The 20,028-nt window shown below is 36.9% G+C and overlaps 1 protein-coding gene across 9 annotated transcripts in view; it reads left to right on the top strand.

Annotated features, from left to right (window-relative positions):
* The window catches only part of PLEKHA8 (pleckstrin homology domain containing A8), a 57,336-nt gene extending 38,581 nt beyond the window's left edge, over positions 1–18,755 (top strand). Inside the window, exons 13-17 of one of the 9 annotated variants that reach the window (XR_014020978.1) lie at positions 5,275–5,336; positions 10,008–10,172; positions 16,972–17,053; positions 17,157–17,231; positions 17,958–18,755. Coding sequence is in view for 2 of the 9 variants with exons in the window: in XM_081285431.1 (XP_081141557.1) it covers positions 5,275–5,336; positions 10,008–10,205 (260 nt within the window). In the remaining 7 variants the exon portion in view is untranslated. Of the gene's footprint in view, positions 1–5,274; positions 5,337–10,007; positions 15,840–16,971 lie in introns of those variants that run through there. The other 8 variants (XR_014020979.1, XR_014020980.1, XR_014020981.1 and 5 more) reach the window with 8 other exon arrangements.
* Positions 18,756–20,028: the final 1,273 nt, after the last annotated feature.

Here is a 20,028-nt window from a genome sequence, read left to right as displayed (position 1 = left end):
ACACCCCATGCCATTCACTAGAAATCTTTTTAAGGAAGGAGTTGAGTCCACAAGGCAGATATGTTTAATAGTCTTCCCTATGACTGAGCCTCTCCATTTGCAGATGACACACATCAAAAAGAGGTTTTGAAAAGCATCTTGTAAGTGGAAGGAGGAAGAGTTGCTCTGGCATTTCATGCACCATTGTACTAAATGTTATGTGCTCTGTACTCTTCATTCAGCAGGACAGCATATTGCCATGTCTGTCACCTCAGAATGATTCCATAAATGTCAAGTAAAAATTAATCCAACCAATATCTCTAGCACAGAACAGGAAAAAATTTGAAAGGATGCTCAGTCATGTATTTACTGTGAAAGGCTTCCATAGACAAGGAGAACTAAACAAGGGAAAGAATTCACAATCAGATAATGAACATCAAAACGTAACTTGACTCATTATTCCAAAAATACTAAGGAACATGAATTAAGGCATGTCCTCTCCAGAACCACTCACAGCATGTGCCTGAACTGATAAGATTGGCTTAATACACATGTTTTTCTCTTGACAGTGTCTGAAGTTAACAAAAAGGCATCTCTAGACATTCGTTTTACATTTCTTCACTGATTGTTGTTTCTCCATAAAACCCATTTCACCTGAAGCTTAGTCACTGTAAAGAATTTATAGGGTACTTTTTTAGTACCACTTTTTAAAATTACAGACATTTAACAAATGTCTGCCACTTCACCTAGTATATTATTCATGGTACCACCTTTTGATCCCACTACTTACCTTGTTTTCAAAAGAAGATCATCTTAAATTTGGTGTTTATCATTATATAATGCTTATTTTTATGTAAGTGTTCATAAACAGTATCTAGTATTGGGCTCTGAGTTTTAAGCTCATATACATAGTGTCATGTTATACTCATTATTCCTTTATCATTCAGTACTAATTTTCAGATTTATCCACCCTATGCTTGTAGTCCTGACTCATTCATTTTTTTCTGCTCTCTGACCTTCCATTTTATGAATACACCACAGTTTTTAAAAACAAATATACTGCAGATGGACACTTAAGTTGGTTCCAGATTTTCATGATTGCAAGCAATGCTACAGTTTAGATATTCCTTATATATGTTCTTGGTCGTATAGCAAATCATATCTGCCCAGCATAGTGGGGTATGCTCATTACTAAGGGTGTCTGACGGGGTTGCAGGTTTGGCTTTCTGCAGACCTATAATTCATTGAGCTTTACTGGCTGAGAAGCTGTGCTGCTAGAGCAGTGGTTTTCAAACTTGGCAGTATATTAGCATCATGAAAGGTACTTTAAAACAAAAATTGCTGCCAGGCATGCTGACACACACCTGTAATCCCAGCTACTTGGATGGCTGACACATGAAGATTGCAAGTTCTAGGCCAGCCTGGGCAACTAGTGAGACTGTCTCAAAAAAAAATTTTTTTTAAGTCTGGGATGTAGCTCAGTGGTAGAACACTTGCCTAGAACATGTGAGGTCCTGAGTTCAATTCCCAGTACTAAAAATAAAAAAGTACAGATTGCTCCATATATTTGGGTTGAGGTGTAATACTGCATTTCTAACAAATTCCTAGTGATGCTGAGGTTGTTGGTGTGGGGACCACATTCTGAGAGCTGCTGCTCCAGTGTATAGTAGAATTGAAATGGCTGAACCACATAGCTAGATACTCTCATATTGGTCACCGGAGTTTGTCATTACTGGCAGAGTAGTTAAAAGTTCCCATGTTCTTACTAACACTTGTCATTGTCAGACTCTTTAATTTGTGCCTGATGGTTATAAAATTATAGAATATCACTAGAGTTTGTGTTCTTAGATTACTAATAAGGTTGAGCAGCCTTTCATATCTTCACTGTCATTTTGATTTCCTCTGCAATGAATTGCCTATTCATATATTTCGACCTTTTTCTTTTAAGTTTTCTTTTCCCCATGGAAGTTTGTTATATTTTTTGGATATTGGTCTTTTCAGCTATGAGTTATGTCTTCTGGCCATCTGTGGCATTCCTTTTCTCTTTATTTATGATGTATTTTGGTATACAGAAGTTTGGGGTTTTATGTAATCCAACATGTAATTGTTTTCTTTTATGATTTGCATTTTTATATCTTGTGTAAGAAATTTCCTTTCTTCCTTAAGGTCACAAGATGTTCTCTGATACTCAAAAAGTTTTGCAGCTTTGCTTTTCATCTTCCTGGAATTTGTTTTGAGAATGACATAAGATATAATTTGATAATTCCTCATCAGTAATTCAGTTGTCTTGGCATTCATCATTTATTCGATCACCCCTTCTTTCCCCATTAGTATATAATATCATCCATGTTATGCATGTGGATCTCTTCTAGACTCTGTATTCGGACACATTTTCTGTTCATTCTTGTTTTTTTTTTTTTTTTTGAAATAATTGATAAAGAGTTCTCACAAGGCAAATGTTCATACTGTTTTAATTGAGCAATTGGATTTATCTATGTAGTAGTTTTAGAACCTCAGGCAGGTTTACTTCTCCAGTGCCTATCTATTCCTACAGCCTCCTGGCATACTTGTCTGCCTGCTTTCAAACCTCTCCTACTTTTTGCCTAAGGATGGTCTAGTTTAGCACATTTGCAGAGCTGAGATGATTGTTATTTCCTGGGTTCAAAATAACTCTACCCATCTGGCTTTAGTTATCTACTTCTAGGCTCCTCTTCTTAAGACTTGGGTTTGTATTTCTCCTTTGACCTCCCTACAACCCTATGTAACTTTACCAGTTATAGATTTACAATAGAAAAGCACTCTCCTATGTACAATTCTTAGACAAAAGTAGTTGTCTACTCAGATTAAATAATGAAAGATTGTTCTCACTTAGAATACTAGAGATTAAAAGATAAAAGATTTAGGCATAGTTCATAGATACCTCAAAAGATGTTTCTGAGTTAATGGTAAAGAAATCAGATCTTTGCTGTTTCCATGACCAGAATAAGGTGCTCTGGGAAAGGCATCTTTAATTTTCATTATTTCTTTTCACAAAGAATAAACATTAGTTTTTTGGGAGACTTGTTTGATATTACACAAATGCCCAAGTTCTCATTGCTTTTAGCTTTGCGATCTTGGGCAAGATTCTGCCTTTCTTGGACTTTTGTTTTTTCTTTTGTGAAAGAAAGAGAATTGGGCAAAGGTGATTGTCGAGTCTTCCTCCTCAGGTATTTTGATTCCATCTTTGGGGAACTGACACATCTCTAAGAATTGGGAGGAAGGTATTATTTATGTCTTTCAGAGGCCAAAAATAATCTCAAATTATAGAACATGCATTATGATAATGAAGGGAATTACAGTGAAGATTAATATATTTCATTATCTAATCTTTTAAAGGTAACCAAAATAGGTCAGGCTTAGACCTCATCTTATTTTAATGCAGCCTCATGTGACAGGGATATTTGTAGCCCTAGATGCCAGCTAACTACTTTGGGCATTTTTTAAAAAATGAGTTTTAGTTCATTTGTTGATTTTACATTTCAGTAGTGGTCTAAAATGTAATTGTGTTTTATGTAAATTCAAATTATGTAAAATTGAAATAGGATATACCTGACATATTAATAAAGCCTTATCCAAATTTTTAAAGTAAAAGTTGACTGGAATTGCGTAATTAATAATTAATAATTATGCATAAATTAAGCCTGCATAGCTTGAGTAAACTAAAGTATATAGGCTGTGGCCACATGGCAGTACCATTTTAGCCAGTAAAACACAAATATCTGACTTACTTTAACAGTGTCCTGTGAACCACATTGCTTTTCATTGCTTAGAAACTTGTACTTGTAGTATTTGTTTTTGTATGATTTTGACATCTATTCTTGTTATAATTGAAAATATTTTATAGCCTATTATAATCTCACCTGTGCACTTATTAAATCATGGTGGTACTTGTGATAATGCTAAAACTAACACATGAAAATAAATAAGTTTAGAAAAGAGAATTTAGATGTGGTAGAGTAAAACATAAAGAACAAGGTCAAACAGCCCCCATGATACACTGTACTAATAATTTAGAAATGAACATTCTATAAACTGTTGAAGAAAATAATCAGAAGTAAGATGGAGCATTAAAATAAAAATAGATAGCTCCTGAGAATGAATTCATTCCTGTGGGGAAATAAGTTTTGAATTTTGCACACATCAAATTATTAAATCTTCAGGAAAACAGCCTTTGTATAGAATGCAGCCATCTTGTTCCTGGGATTCTCTCTCTCTCTCTCTCTTTTTTTTTTTTTTAACTAAAATTATATTACCAGTTTTTAAGTCTCATTTTGGACAAAAATAATAGGTTGTTTTCTTTAAAGTATGAAATATTAATGACTTATTAATAGATCTCACCAGTTACTTTTGTAACTAAATAACTTCAAGCCATTCTTCCTATACCATTCTTGTTTGCTTGATTTTTGTTGTTGTTGTTGGTGGTGGTGGTGGTAATGGTGGTGGTGGTGAGACAGGATCTCATTGTGCTGCCCAGGGTGGCTCAAGTGAACTTCCTTGAGTAGCTTGAACTACAGGTGCACACTACCACACCTAGCTTTTCCATAACATTTTTAAAGGTTTCTACCTTTAGTACTGTATATCCAGGGTTTTAGAAGCAAACATTTGAAATTCCAAAATAGAATATTAGAATTAAAAAGAACCTTAGAGATCATTCTGTAAAAGGGGAAGCAAATGTTTACAAAGGACAGCTAAGGGATTGAACTGTACTTAGTTTCAATATCCTTTCTTTCTTCCTTATTTCTTTGTAGGTATTAAACTTTTCCCACTATAATAAACTAAAAATTAAGGTATATTGATCCACGATAAGAATGGAAGTACCTATCTTTCTTTAAAAAAAAAAAAAAAACATGTGAATTTAGAGAGGAAAAAGGAAAAGAAATGTGGGAGGTTGGGTGAATCTCATGATAATTAAAGGGAGATCAGTAGAATAGAGGAAAGGGACCAGAAGGAGGGAGGAGGGGAGGATTGGCCAAATTATATTATTATATTGTATGCATGTATGAATATGTAACAACAAATTCTACCATTATGTACAGCTATAATACACCAATAAAATAATGTGGGAAAAAAATTAAACAAATCCATGTGGGTTTTTCCCTATGTATAAAACTTTTAGGATACAAAAATGATCAGATTTTTTTTCAGTTCTTAATACCAATAGTACTATGATATATCATGCATTAAAAAGCACATTATACAAATATCACATCAAATTCCAATGCAGACATTCCTTACTGAGTTGTTTTTCTCTTCAAGATAATGCATATGGTAAAACATTACGGCAACACCACGGCTGGGTAGTCCGAGGAGTTTTTGCGGTAAGTGATCTATTTACCTGCTAATGTTCATATGGTCAGGAGTAAAATATGTGTTTTTTGTGTGTGGTATTTCTGTTTGCTTTATTTTTGAGAATAATAAGAAATTTTGCTTATTTAAGTTTATAAGCCTTTGGTTTACAGAAACATCAACAATAAAAAGTGTCTAGAATACCAAAGATACTTAAAAATTGGAATAAAAAAGAAAGTATGTTTTACCCTATACAATTCCAATGACCTTGTGGAGATTTGCGTTCAAAGTGGTTGCCTTTCTGGTAATCTAGTAAAAAGCTTTAGTATTCATGCAGAGAGAGGTAGATAGGATACAGCAATCCAATATTCTTACTGTTGACCTGCAATGATGCATTCAAGCTAATAGCTCCCTCTGCTGCTCAGTGTATTCAATACTGTTAATTCTCAGATATTGGTTGACTTACCCCCTCTTCTCTCCCCAAGTTAAATTTTATCTTTGAATTTTAACTTTAGTGTGCCAACAGGTAGGACTAGACATATCTTTTTTTTAAATTTATTTTTTTAGTTGTAGTTGAACACGATACCTTTATTTACTTATTTTAATGTGGTGCTGAGGATCGAACCCAGGGCCTCACACAGGGTAGGCAAGTGTTCAACCACTGAGCCACAACCCCAGCCCTAGACATATCTTTTTACACGGTATTTATTGTGAAGATGTTATTATTCATGTTTCTGGCTTCTGTTGTCCACCTTCTTCCTTCTCAGCATTTTTAACTAGAAAGAACACAAACCTAAGAACCACAGTACCCTGGATAAACCTCTTAGCAGGAGTAGATAGCCCCTTCATGTCAATGATAATGCTTATTCTTCTTATCTGGGAGAAGGGTCAGTCTTAGTCAAATGTAGCCATGAAAAGGCAGAGTCATGTGGTCATATACTAGAAAACTTAGTAGAATGTGATATTCTATGGAAAGTTGGGTGGGTGAAACATCCTTATAGATGATGTATTTTACTAATTTAGAAGATCATTTGCCCAAGATAAGAACTGTTTAGGTCATGATTTATTCCTCCCACTTTTTAAAAAAATTCATTTTCTTAGTTGTAGATAGACACAATACCTTTGTGATGCTGAGGATTGAACCCAGTGCCTAACACTTGCTAAGCAAGCACTCCACCACTGAGCTACAACCCCAGCCCCACCCCCTCTTTCTTTGGCAAAGAAAGTAGAAAGAATGAACAGTGCAAGAAATTAAGTATTAATGGAAATGAGATATTTTTTGAAAGCATGGAGATGCTAGCTCCATTTCCTGTCCCTCACTGAAATAAATACCAGACTAGTTGCACCTTCAAACTGCCCACACTTACCTTCAGTGCATGTTTGATAATCATAATAATAGCTACTCTGTAGCTATTGGATGCTTATTGTCTACAAGCAATGTGCCAGGTACTTTGGCTTTCATGTTCATTATCTTTATTAATCCTGAGGATTAACTCCTACTGTTTTATAAATTCAGAACAATTAATTCTAATACCAAAGTGGACTGTGGGAGAGCCTATGTCTAAACCTAGGTCTGCTATCTCCACGGCTAGTGCTCATCCCCATCACAGCCCTCTCCAGGGAAGACCATATAATTGAGAGACTCTACGGTCCTGACTCCTGAGTTCCCTTAGTGAGATGATTAAATGTTTACAAGAAACAAATGTTGGGTCTTTGGTATGTTTTTTTGTTTGTTTTGTTTTGTTTCAGTATAAAAGGCAAAATTTAATCCTGAAATATTGATGATTCAAGAGATGCTGCCAATAAGAAGGCATCTATAGTTGAAAATGTATCATTGGCATGAGTCCTTAAAAGTTCTTTTTAACTTATACTTTTTCAAATTTATACTCAAAAAATTTTAGAAGTCATGGAAAAATAGAAAGGGAAAATTTTAAATGTCCTATATTCCATTTTTAAGATTTTTAGGTTTTTACCTTCTTAACTTTTATTTATATATTCTTTTAAATATTGATCTATTTCATTTATGTACTTATTTAGATAATATATTTTATTTATAATTCTATTTATATTATGTACTTATTTAGATAATATATTTTATTTATAATTCTGTTTATATTATGTACTTAGATAATATATTCTATTTATATATGTATAAATTATTATACATATGCTACATACATGTAGATATAAACACTTATATCTACATGTATGTAGCATATGTATGATAATTTATGTGCCTTTATCTCCACTTAGTAGATTGTCATATGACTATTTTTAAATGCCATAAAAGTCTGAGAAAGGCACTATTTTTAATGGCCGTGTAAGTATATGAAGTATAATAGTTTATTTGCCCAATGCTCTGTGTTAGAAACTTAAGCTACTTCTGAGTTTCTTCTTAGATGCAAAGCATTTGTTCACATATAATTTTGGCTAAAACCCTTGTTTCCTTAAAGTAAGTCCCTCAAAGAGCTTCTGTGTCTAATATCAAGATCTGCAACCACAACTTAGGATTTTGAGCATTTCCCATACACTTAATGTTGTTTTAAGTACTTAAAAGACATAGACTATGTGCTATAGACTGAGAATCCAGAGACACAGAGGTGAGATAATATGCATACAGTTACAGAAAGGTTTTAAAGTTACAGGTTTGTAAGAAAATAGATTATATTGAGCATTTGGAAACAGCCTTATCAATAGAGAAATTAAATCCATAGTTTGATTGCCCTTTCAGTCTACCATTATTCCTATGTCATCCCTATTTTGAAGGTTTATTGAACTTTATAACATGCTAATTAATATTGCTAAATTCATCCTAACTGATCTCAGTTGCTCAAGGAAATGTCTTTTCCATTCAAGGAATTTGACTCATTAACCAGCCTAATAGTGAACTTTTATTTTCAAACAATTAGTCTCCTAAACTAATGCCAACCCAGGCTCTGCCTCCAACTTGTTCACTAACCAGCTATCATTTGATCTTTTTTGTTTCCTCTTCAGCCAGACAAGAAAAGTGAACTCCAGCATTAATTCTGCCTTTCCTTTTTAGAGTGCTGGTTTGTCTGGGTATAGAAGTCTAGATTAATAATCATTCTCCCTAAGAACTTGGAAGGCATTACTCTACTGCCCTCCAGCTTCCAGTGTCACTATTAGAAAATTTGATGTCATTCCTGTTCCATTATATATAAACAATTCTTTGTTCCCTCAGAGTGGTTTCAGAATCTTTTCTTTGTCCTCACACCTTAAATTCTCATGATATGCTTTTTTTCTTCATCATTCATCATGCTCCGAACTTAGGATTTTTAAATCAGAAGACTCCTGTCCTTCAGTTCTGGGATATTTTCTCAGATTGTGTGTGTTTTTTTTTTTTTAAAAGAGTGAGAGAGAGAATTTTTTAATATTTATTTTTTAGTTATCGGTGGATACAACATCTTTGTATGTGGTGCTGAAGATCAAACCCGGGCCGCACGCATGCCAGGCGAGCGCGCTACCACTTGAGCCACATCCCCAGCCCTCAGATTGTGTTTTTAGAGAACAGTCTTCTCTTTATTTTCTGTTCTTTCTCCTGTATTCATACTATTATCCAAATATTTATTATGTGCTAGGCCATCAGCCACACACTTTCTATCTATCCCATTGATCCTTAATATAAAGAAAGTGATATTAACCTTCTACAAATGAGAAAAGTGAGGTTCTAGGAGTTGAGCATTTTTCTTAATTCCTCAAGCAAATATGTGAAAGCTTTTACATTGAAGTTCAGGTCAGCCTCACCCAGGCTTGTGCTTAACCACTGCATTATTGTGCCAGTCACTCTCTTCCTGCAGACATGAGGAGGATCCAATCTCTAAGTCTTCCAAAGTATAAGGAAGATCAGGAGAGTAACTATAGTACAATAATCACGAATCTCTATTCATCTCCGGAGAGCCAACCTAATGGATAGCAGAAAGCAAATTTTAGCAAGCTTAGGAAATGAACTGCAAAGAGAGGGAGAGGAGAATAAAGAGCCTGGGAAATATTTCATTAGGAAGTGGCATGGAGTGGTGGTGTGTGGTTGCAAAGAACAGAAATGGTCCTAAATTCAGATCTTGGCCCAGGCACTCATTAGCCATTTGATGTTCATCTGTAGAATGGGAACATAAACCATGCAGAGTTCTTACAGAGATTAACTGGAATAAAATATGTTAAAGCATCAGTACATAAACAAACTTAGACTCCCTCCTTTTTAGAAAATATTCAGAGTGGCAAAGAAAATTTTCCATGTGGGAGGAAATAGGAAATGTTCAAAGAAATGTATATGGATGTGAGATACAAACAGGAGAGTGAGGTACCCTGGAAAACTAGACATGGGAACAGACACATACAGCAACATATATAAAGGTCAGTTTTGAGAATTCAGGGGGAATGGTCTGGATCACACTGTGGGCAAGAAGGGAACTTTTCTCAAACTTCTGTCTCTTCACATTCCCTGACTTGGTGATATTATTCATCATGAGGATTGCCCGAGTACATATTTGCCTCTTCTAGCCTTAAAGTTATTTGAACTGGTATTTGCAACATAATTTTAGAGAACTCATGAATTTAAAGGATGTTCATATTTCTTTACCCGTGCTGTCCTCAGCTCTTTGTACATGTGTGTATGCATGCATGTGAGTGTGTAAGTGTATGAGAGACAGTTCCAATGCAGATTCTCACAGGTGATTCTTTTTCAGTTAGCTCTGAGGGCAGCTCCATCCTATGAAGATTTTGTAGCTGCTTTAACCATAAAGGAAGGTGACCACCAGAAAGAAGCTTTCAGTATTGGAATGCAGAGGGACCTCAGCCTTTACCTCCCTGCCATGGAAAAGCAGTTGGCTATACTGGACACTTTATATGAGGTACATGGGCTGGAGTCTGATGAAGTGGTGTGACGGCTGCAGGACATCACCTCCTAACTTCAGGGAATAAAGTTTGCTAAAGAGTTGTGTTGCCCTACTTAATTTCCAGCAACAGCTTCAATCCTCTCCAAACCCTTTCCTGGCGGGGGATGGACAGGAGGAGGCAAAACCCAGTGCTTTTATACATAATTTTTTAAAATAAGTGTTTTATGTGTTTAAAAATCAAGGTGCTATATATTTCAGTTCAACGGACCTACTGGAAACCAAATCATAGCTGTTACAGACTTGAATGGCAAGTAATAAGAGCAGACTTCACAAATGAGTTTGTTGGCATTGTTTTGTATTATTTTGTTTTAGATTTTAGTTTTAAAGGGATATTCAAACCTAAGCTATAAATGAGCAAATTCTGTATCAAGGATAAGTCAGTTAATGTTTAAATTTCTTAGAATGAGCACTTGGAGGGTAAGCCCCTTAGTTGAAGCAATTACAATGTAGAATTTGCTATTTGTGGATGTTCTTCAAAGAAATCTCTTCTCTGTGAGAAGAGGTTTTGTCATTGCTGAGACCATGAGATTGTTGGATGACAACATGGACTGCCATCCCCATTGATAGGTAGAAGACTATGGCTTCATGAGATGAGTGGTGTGCCCTAACCCCACTCTGGAGGACAGTAGTAGTGGTGGGCCAGGTCATTTGAAATGACACCTACCTAGTGCCTCCTCTTAGCCAGCCTATTTCCTGTGTATAGTAAAATTTAGAGGTAAAGGGGTCTGCTTAAGGTACCCTCTTAAGTAGAGGAGCCAGGTGATTTCAAAGTGGACCACCTCTGTATCAAAGTCAAATGGAGTGCTTATTCAAAGAGCATATTCCCAAAATACCTGAAGAACCCAAATCTGGGGTTGGGTCTGAGGAATCTGCATTTGGACTAACTTCCCAAGTGATTCTTATGCACACAAAGTTGAAGAACCATTCAATTAAATTCAAATTTTCATAATTCCCAGTGTTTTTCAAGAACTAAATATGTTCTTTGAAAAAGACCCATAATTTAAGTAAAATAATTAAATGGAGAGCAGATTTACTCAGCAGCAGTCTTAATTGAGCCAGCCTCAGCATCCAACTTGGTTTAACATTCAGGGGCTATGGCTCTAGAATCTTCTCCCTCACCAAGCTCAGCTTAATAACCAAGAGTACAGAGCTAAGTGCAGCTGCTTATCAATCTCAAAAGCTTTGGATGATGTCAGAATTAATAGATGGAACTTGAGAATTTCATAAAACAACCTTGGGCAGGCATTCTTCTACAAAGTATGATTCCCCAAACTGGGGTCCTCATCTCCCAGTGGTAGGCTAGTGTGCTTGGAGTGTGCAAAGGAGAGAAGCCATGAGTGCCTTCCCCATCAGAGGCTACTTCCTTCTGGCAACAGAAGGGGAAGTTCCAGCATAAGGTAGTTCCCATGGTAGAAGTGAGTTCCTTTGAGGGATGTACATGAATGGAGCAGCTATGGATGATGCTATTCTTGATAGAGACCCCTAGTGCAGGGAAATCATCTCCTTAGAAAACTTCAATAGGGAGGGTACTGATTTTGTTTGTTTGTTCATTTAGTTAGCTGAAATTAATGAAGCAAGTAGGGTTTGGTGTAAGGCTGTTTTAGGAGGATCACTTGAGTCCAAGAGTTGAAGGCCAGCCTGAGCAACATAGCAAGACCCCACCAAGAAAAATTAGATCATATTTTTTTAAAAAAAATGAGCAGGTATTTCATCTATATAAGAACTTCTGCAAAGTACTTAAATTTAGAAAAACAGCTTCATATGTTTTTAAGGCCAGGGAGAAAAAGGGTGATAAAATTATATTGATTGTATTATATTTTAGCATTTGCTCTTAGTAGCTGCTAAGTTGTATGTTATTTTCCTTCACTTCTGTGAGTACTTTATATGACTCTCATTCTCTGGCTGGTATAAATGAGAGGGTGGGCTTAGGAGACAATTTACACTACTTGTGCTTGAAGTCACCTCCCAAAAGGGAAAAAGAAAAAGCAGTCAGACTTTGCTTATACTCTGAGGAAAGATACTTTAGGCACTGTGCCATTAATAGGAGATGGCTACCAGGAAATTATTCATGTTAAGAAGTATGACTGTACTAAGCAACTGCTGGTGCTCCTCATCACCTCAGGTGAACTCTTATGGTCTCTTGGAGAAGAGGTGGGCACTTTGAAAATAATCTCAGGTTGCTGTCATGGCTCTGAATGCACACAAAAGGAAAGCTGCTATTTCATATTTTTATAGGTACTATATAGGTGTTTATGACTCAATTTTTGGAGGAAGAGGAGTTTAGTATTATCTAGGATCATTGGGAACCCAGATCAGATAGAATAGCTTGCATTCCTTTCAGCTTCCAAACACTCTTTTTTTCACCCTGTTCCTCACTGAAACATTAAGTTTGCCTAAGATGTGCAAAACTGAGGATTCTTAAATAAAACAGTATTTTAATTTTTGGTAAATCTTATACCAAACAACAAATGCAGCTTGACCTGAACCCTAGCAAAATTGGAGTTTCCTCCTGAATCTGTGATATTTGTTTCTTCATTTTAGTTAAAGATATAATTTATGCTTATTTGCAGTTATTTTATAAGAAGGAGACAATGAAAAAAGATACTACAGCTTTCTCCCATGGTACAACAAAAGTTCTGGAACATCTAAGCTTTCTTTCACCTTGATAGTGAGAGATGCAAAATCTAGTATGTTTGGTGACAGAGAAGTCATTTTTTCATTGCTCAAAACACTTTTAGGATTCCTATTCTAGCATAACCTTTGGAGAGAACCTGAAGAAAAAGGAGGTATGTCTTACTAGATATTAGCAGAAGCAAATAAGCAGCACTGCTGACCCCTTATGAGCAATTCACACACTCAATTTCATCTAGCGTCACTTGTGGAAACCAGCCTTTGCCCTCGCCACATATCAGTGTGTGTTTATTGTGTTGAACAAAGACCTTTCAATGATGGCAACTCTTATCCTTTGAAAGTAAATCTGATTCATTACAGCTAATACTGGTGAAAATGGTAAATTGGAGGGATATCTTTCAGGGTTGAAACCGACTTTTAACTATAAGAAGGAAATGATTTTTTTGTGTGTGTGTGTGAGTTCTTGCTCCAGCTTTGAAGGAAGTTTCACAAGGAGGTTCTAAGAATGCTCAGCCCCTAGGCCCCAGGGAATTCACACGTTCATTAAGTAGTGGCTTGACATACCTTCTCATTATTATTTGTGTGTCATTCTGAAAATGAAAGCTTCCCCTACTAATGTCATTATTCTATGATGGAGACATCTGAACTTCACAGTTCAGCCTTGTGACTTTTCTTTCTTCTTTGCAACTAAAAATCCTCATCAGTGCTCCCATTAACACACCAAATCTATTCCCACTTCTAGTTGTTGGGCCAGTAGCAGTTTCTAGCCTAGGGAGGCATTTGGTACTAACCTAGCCAGACCATAAGAGATTTGGGCAGAACCCCTGTTTACAGCTAATGCCATAATGTGTAACACTGAAAGGCATGCTGGTATCAGGTGCTGCCACTGGGGAAGTTTGCATCTTTTGATTATTCCAAAAACATTACCAGAAAGTTAATGCTTCATATTTTCAGAATAGTGTTTTTAATTGAGAAAATATGTAGTTGGGACCAGTAAATAAAGTACACTTCATTAACTCTGAGGAAAATAGCCAAAGTAAGAAGTTTTTATAAGCCAGGCACATGTACGCTTGTAATCCTAGCTGCTCAGGAGGCTGAGGCAGGAGAATGATGAGTTCAAGGCCAGCATGGGCAACTGAGCAAGACCCTGTCTCAAAATATAAAGGGCTGGGTATTCAGCTTAGTGGTAGAGCACTTGCCTAGCATGGGTGAGGCCTTTGGTTCAATCCCCAGTACTTTAAAAAAATTTAAATAAAGGAAAGAATTTGATTATGAAAGTTACATATGAAGAAATGTCAGATAAAGCAATAGAGTCAGAGGGTCCCAAACAAGATGATGTGAGGCATTTTGGAAATTTTCTGAAGGAATTTTTTTCTTTAATTTTTTCCCTATTAAACTACCGTGTCAGACTGGAACTTGGTTACATAATGGTGCATTTCTGAATTATTGATTAAAATCAGTTGCTTCTGATTTTAGTCATAGGTTTTACAACTGTTTAGCTCCCCTACCCTCACATTTCATTTCTTTTAATTACCAACTTTTTTTTAAATTTGAAAGTTTTTAGACGTAGAATTTTTAAGTAAAGTAAATTTTAAGCCATTGTTGTTAGGTGAGCTAATGTGTTTGGTCTTAGAGGGCCTGGCTTTAGATGCTTTGTGATATTCTATAGTCTGCACACTATTCAGTGTGTATAGCAAAACCTTTGTCCCTGTGAACTGCATATAGAATGTTTTATTTAGAAATACATTCTACTTCTATATGACCCTTTGTAATCTGCAGTTGTTTACTCAGGGGTTTCATAGTGGTGACAATATATTCACTTGCTGTCTAATGGTATTTTTAAGACTGTTTATCTAGTACAAGGTCATTATGGGTCCTATCAGCAATTCTGTAAACATACTGTTCACTAGACCTTCCCTGTAAATGTCCCCAGTTCCCATTCTGTGTCAGCCAGTAGTCCTGTGGACAGTGACCATTTGCATGATTTCTTGTTGCATTGCTGCATTCAGGCATTCCAGAGCATGATGAAACAGTCATTGATGGTGCCTCTCTGGTACAGTTGACGCATGCATTGATCTCTTTCTTCCACTGTTTTTACATAGCCTTTAATTAAAAGGAAAAAACATACCACTACTCTGCAATGCAAAAGTTTTCAAATTTCTTTGCATACCATTATGAATCACTTCTCTTTCAGACTGAAAAATGTTTTCATCTAAGCTGTGTGGGAACATAAGAACAATATCCTGCTTGTTCTAAGTGTTTTGTATATTTTAAAGTGTGGTCAGTATTTTCTCCCTTTACCTTACAAACAGACCACCCCGGGGTGGTCGCTGCCCCTTGCACAGCTAATCTCATCCACACAGACTCCTGTGTATTTGTGTCTATTCACAGGTTTATATGGAGTCAGTTATGATAAGAAGGGTGATCTATCTACAAGGCTGATGAGCCAGTTTCATGGCATGTTTAATGTATAATTACCATGTGTCATGAGAGCTTCACTAGAATGTCATTAAACAGCCCAACTACCTCATGTGAAATTGGCTGTGGACAATCTGTGTTAGATGAGAAATGTGTTCAAATAAATTTATGCTGGTTAATAGATTGAACAAAATGATGTCTATATAAAGAAAAAACATGTTAGACCAGATGCCAAAGGCTAAAATGTACATAGATTTCCTTGGATTGATTTTTAAGTCAGTATTTAATTTTACATCTAGTATTTGTGTGAATGTTTGTGGTTTCATAGATCTGTGCACTTTGAATATCTGTCACATGCAGTCTTATGTTACTATACTTGTCCTTCGGCATTTTAAATGAGCATCATATTGCCAGTAGAGAGCAAGATAAACTACAAAAGTGTCGAATGATTTGTTGGCTTTTGAATTTAATGGATCTTGACTTAGAACATAATGTGTTGGAGCCTTTTTAGGGCCAACTATGAATGAGAATTTCATGTTGAGGTTTGTATTGCCTCTCTGTCCAAGTATTCTATATCTCATGGGGAGGGGGAAAAGGGGAGGGCTTTACTTTTTTGAAAAATGTTTGAAAATGTGTCAGATTTTATATTCATTAGTTACAATAAACTTATTTTTAAAGTATTTTATTAAGTGCTTCTCGAATATTTTTGTGTGGGTTTTTGCTTACTCGAATCTACCAATAAGAAGTATCAGATATGGAACACACATGCCTTGGGGGCATCGTTCTAAGCCCTTGACAAATATTAGCACAGTTGCTCCTCAGAACTCTGTAGGACAAGTCTGTTGTCCTCAAATTACAAGTGAGAAAATAGGTACAAATTGGGAAACCCCTTGCCTAAGGCCCATAGCCAGTGAATCCTGGAACCAGGTGACAAATGCAGGCTGCCCAACTCCAAATTCTTAATAAAACTGTTTAAAACTTCAACAAAAGATAATTTCAAAGCATCAAACAACCACTTTAATGACATTACCTTGGGTATACTAAGCATTCTAGAAAGACTAGGTCCTGTCAGGGTAGCTCTGTCCTTTGGCCTGATTTAATTATGTTTTCAGAGAAACCACAAATGCAAAACAAATAATAGATGAATTTGCTAAGCATACTGTCTGTGTGGCTGTGTGCTTAGTTTACACTCAATAGCAGTCACTTTTTTTTTGTCTAAATCATTTGAATATCAAAGTAGTAGTACTTGTTCTCTGAGTAGATTCTTCCCACCATTGGGTCCTCTTTAGACACCTCTTTTTAAAAAGCTGAGCCAATTAGAATTGGGGGTAGGAGGGTTTAAAGAGAGGGAAACTAAAGAGCCAGGTGGCAAGTACTTAAGAAAAGGGGGCATATGAAGTTTGGGGCTGGGGTGGCCATGTTGGGCCATGTGCCCAAGAAAAGAGAAAGTAGATACCGGATGCTGCAGCAAGCAGTAAGCCAGGAGGAGGAACCTATAGTCACTGGGACTCCAGCACAGTTCTTTGGAGCCATTTCCCTTCCTAGTTTCCAGCTCTCAGGAAGCCATGTCCCCTACCCCAAAACTCCTTTTACTGAAAAATGTGTACCTTACAATATGTTTCCCTGACCTTTTTATTTATTCAGATTCTAGTGGTGTTCTATCATGTGAAACAATGACTATGACAAACTCATTATTGTTCCACAGGGATATGGAAAAATCAAAATGAGGAATTGAGGCATCACCACCACCTTCCTCCTCACTCTAAAATGGAAGTGTTGGACCTGAAGTCAGTCTGCATTGATTTTTGCTTATTCTAAATTACTGGACAACATATACTGAATCCCACAATCTTTTTCAATGGCTTTTTTTTTTTTTAATATTAACATCAGTACTGTCAGCACAAGTTGTGTGAGGAGTGGCCATCTACCTCCTGCTTCTGCATACTTGGGTGCAGTAGTGTTCAGGTAGGTGCCCATCTTGGGAACCATGCAAAAATATAGATTTCAAAAGGATGGACAGAACTGATTTCAGAAAGAGAACACATTTGAGTTCCTGTCCTGCCTTCCAGTGGGAGGGGTAATGAGGGACCAACTAAGAAGAGTAGGGCTGCATTTGCCACTTTTTTTTATTCTAGAATCTGCCAAAGTTGGTACATTTCCTGTCATCATTCTGCAAGAACTTTGGACAATTTGTGCTCTATGACAACGATGGAGAGACACTAAAAGAATAAGACAAATGGAACCATCCTAGAGCTGATGTTTTAATTTATTCTTACATTCACATAAGTAGATCAAGAGAGCTGCCCTTGACCCGATTTATGGGCACACATCCCACAACTGTCGATGTCATTCTCTCCAGAGGCACCAATGGAGTTCGTGCCTCTGGAACAGCATGGTTCAGGTTACTGGAGAATTGCTGAATATTTATGATTTGACATCAGCACTGACACAGATCACATTTCAGGTGGTTTGCCATGTGAATCTTTAAGAACAGGGTTGTCATGTCTTTGCTGGTGCTTGTGCATGGCCAGTTTTAGTACCTTGTTTTGGCTTGAGATTCTAATTTGTTGAAATGATGTTTAGGTATTTTAAATGCCTCAAATCCTTTATGAGATCATCTTATATGGTGAACCCTCAACCTACTCTCTCTTTCCTGGTCATTGTGATTCATTGACCAAACCTCTTCTCCAGAGATCACTGGGGAATATGGGGTGACCTCCACCTGGTTCCTGATTTAGACCTGGCTCTTTGCAAACTTGCTGACCCTGTGGGCATATGTCTTCAGATATCAGGCTCCCTGCAGACTCTCCTGAAATTACCCTTGAGGTGCAGGCCACCTGATTGTCTTTCCTTAGATGTCCTTCTTCACATGAAACGCCAGATTCCAGGTTAGTGGCATCACCATTATTCTAGACTCTGAGGCAAAAATTCAGATGCTCCACATTCCTTTCTTCTTTCTTCTCTCTGTACCCACTTTGTCTTTAGAGCCTGCCTCAGCCTCTGCATTCTCTGTGCTGTGGCGACAGCCTTGATCTCTGAATTCTCTGCTTTTCCAGCCCAGCCCTGAGGATGCCTCCTTTTGACTCCATGTATGATTTGAGCCCTTTTACAAATTTGGAAGGCCCCATAAGCTTTCCTCTTTCCCATTCCTCGAATCACCTCAAAAACATCCTAGACACAGAATATCTCAGCCATCAGCTTCACCTCTAAACACCCCCTGCATTTCTGAATGATACCTGTAAACTAGAACTTGGGGACAGGAAGGAAGACTTCCAGGTGACTGGACTAACTCTTTTGTATTATGTTCTAGTTATCGGCATAGCTGCCTCTTCCATTGAATTGTGAACTTCCCTTTCAAGTCAGTGAACCCAGCATCTGACAGTGCTTCCCTGTCCATGGTTGGATTCCAAGGCTGTTTTAGAAGATGGTGCTCCCTGCTCCTTTCAGATATGATAGTTGTTATCCAACTACATAAAAATATACCTAAAATAAAACCATGCACAGCTCTTCTGTTCTCTCCTACTTACTTGATCAAGAAATGCTTTCAGTGACTGAGCACTCAGATATTAATAATTTATGTTTTTAAAAATATTTTGCTTTGTTGATGCACATATAAAGGGTATAAATGATGCTTATAGGTATCAAGTTATGAACAATCAGAAGACAAGGTCCACTTCATAGTTCTCAGATGTAAAAATTTAGAATTACTAGAAAGGCTTTTAAAACAAGCAAATTAAAATTTAGTAATATCTGGGACTCTACAGGTAACTTGACTCAGTGTCAGGAATGTGGCCTGTCCCTGATATTGTTAAAATTTCCCCATTGATTCTAAAGTGCAGCCCAGGTGAGACCCCCAGAGCTGGTTTAGTTCTTTAAAATTGTATACTGGGATCTTTTCAGGTAAATAAGATCACAGAACCCCCTGGAGCCTAACAAAACAACCAAAATAAATAAAAATTTAAAAGCCAATTTAACTAAATTTACCAGCAATCAAGAAATGGAAAAAATCAACCTTGTGCCCTAAACTTCAACAGATGATAGCCAAAGAGAAAGACCAGATCTTCTAGTGAGGAAAAAGGCTCTTTATCCCATCCCCCAATGGGGAATTTGTAAAATCCAGAATTGTCATTAAAATCTCAGGTTCTAGAAGTAGATTGATGAGTTGGGGAAGGACGGGAATCCTTATCTCTTTCTTCCTCTTGAGGGGACTTATTGTAGACCAGGTTTGAGGTGGGGTAAGGATGACATGGAGGTAGGTGGGAAGAATTTACCAAAAATAAGGAGCAGGAAGTAACTCACCCAAGGGACTAGCCATGTTATATAGTCAGTATGTTTCCTCGCCATTCAGAATTCACTCTGATGCAAGATTTATTGACAGTATGAGAACATGGTAAAGTCTGGTCATTATGGCAAAAGTCTTTTGCTGTAGTCTTGACTATCTCCCACAGGTTAAAAGCTGTCAGGAGGTGGTAGAATCTTTAAGAGGTGGAGCCCAGGGGAAGGTTTCTGGGTCATTGTGGGTGGGCTTTTTAAGCGGATTGTGGGACCTCAGTCTCTGCTTCTTCTCTGTCCCCTGGTTTGTGACGTAAGCAGTTCTGTTCTACCCATGTTCTTGCCATGATATGTTGTCTCACCAAAGGCTCAAACCAATTAGCCAGCCAATCATGGGCTGAAAAAATCCAAAATAAACTTTTTATAAGTTGATGGGTGTTTTGTTATAGTGACAGAAAGCTAACACACCTATATATAATATTTATGCTTC

The sequence above is a fragment of the Spermophilus citellus genome, assembly GCF_964194105.1.
Source record: "Spermophilus citellus genome assembly, chromosome: 3".
Lineage (NCBI taxonomy): Eukaryota > Metazoa > Chordata > Mammalia > Rodentia > Sciuridae > Spermophilus > Spermophilus citellus.
Note: the sequence above shows the minus strand (reverse complement) of the source record. Positions and strands in the feature narration are given on the sequence as shown.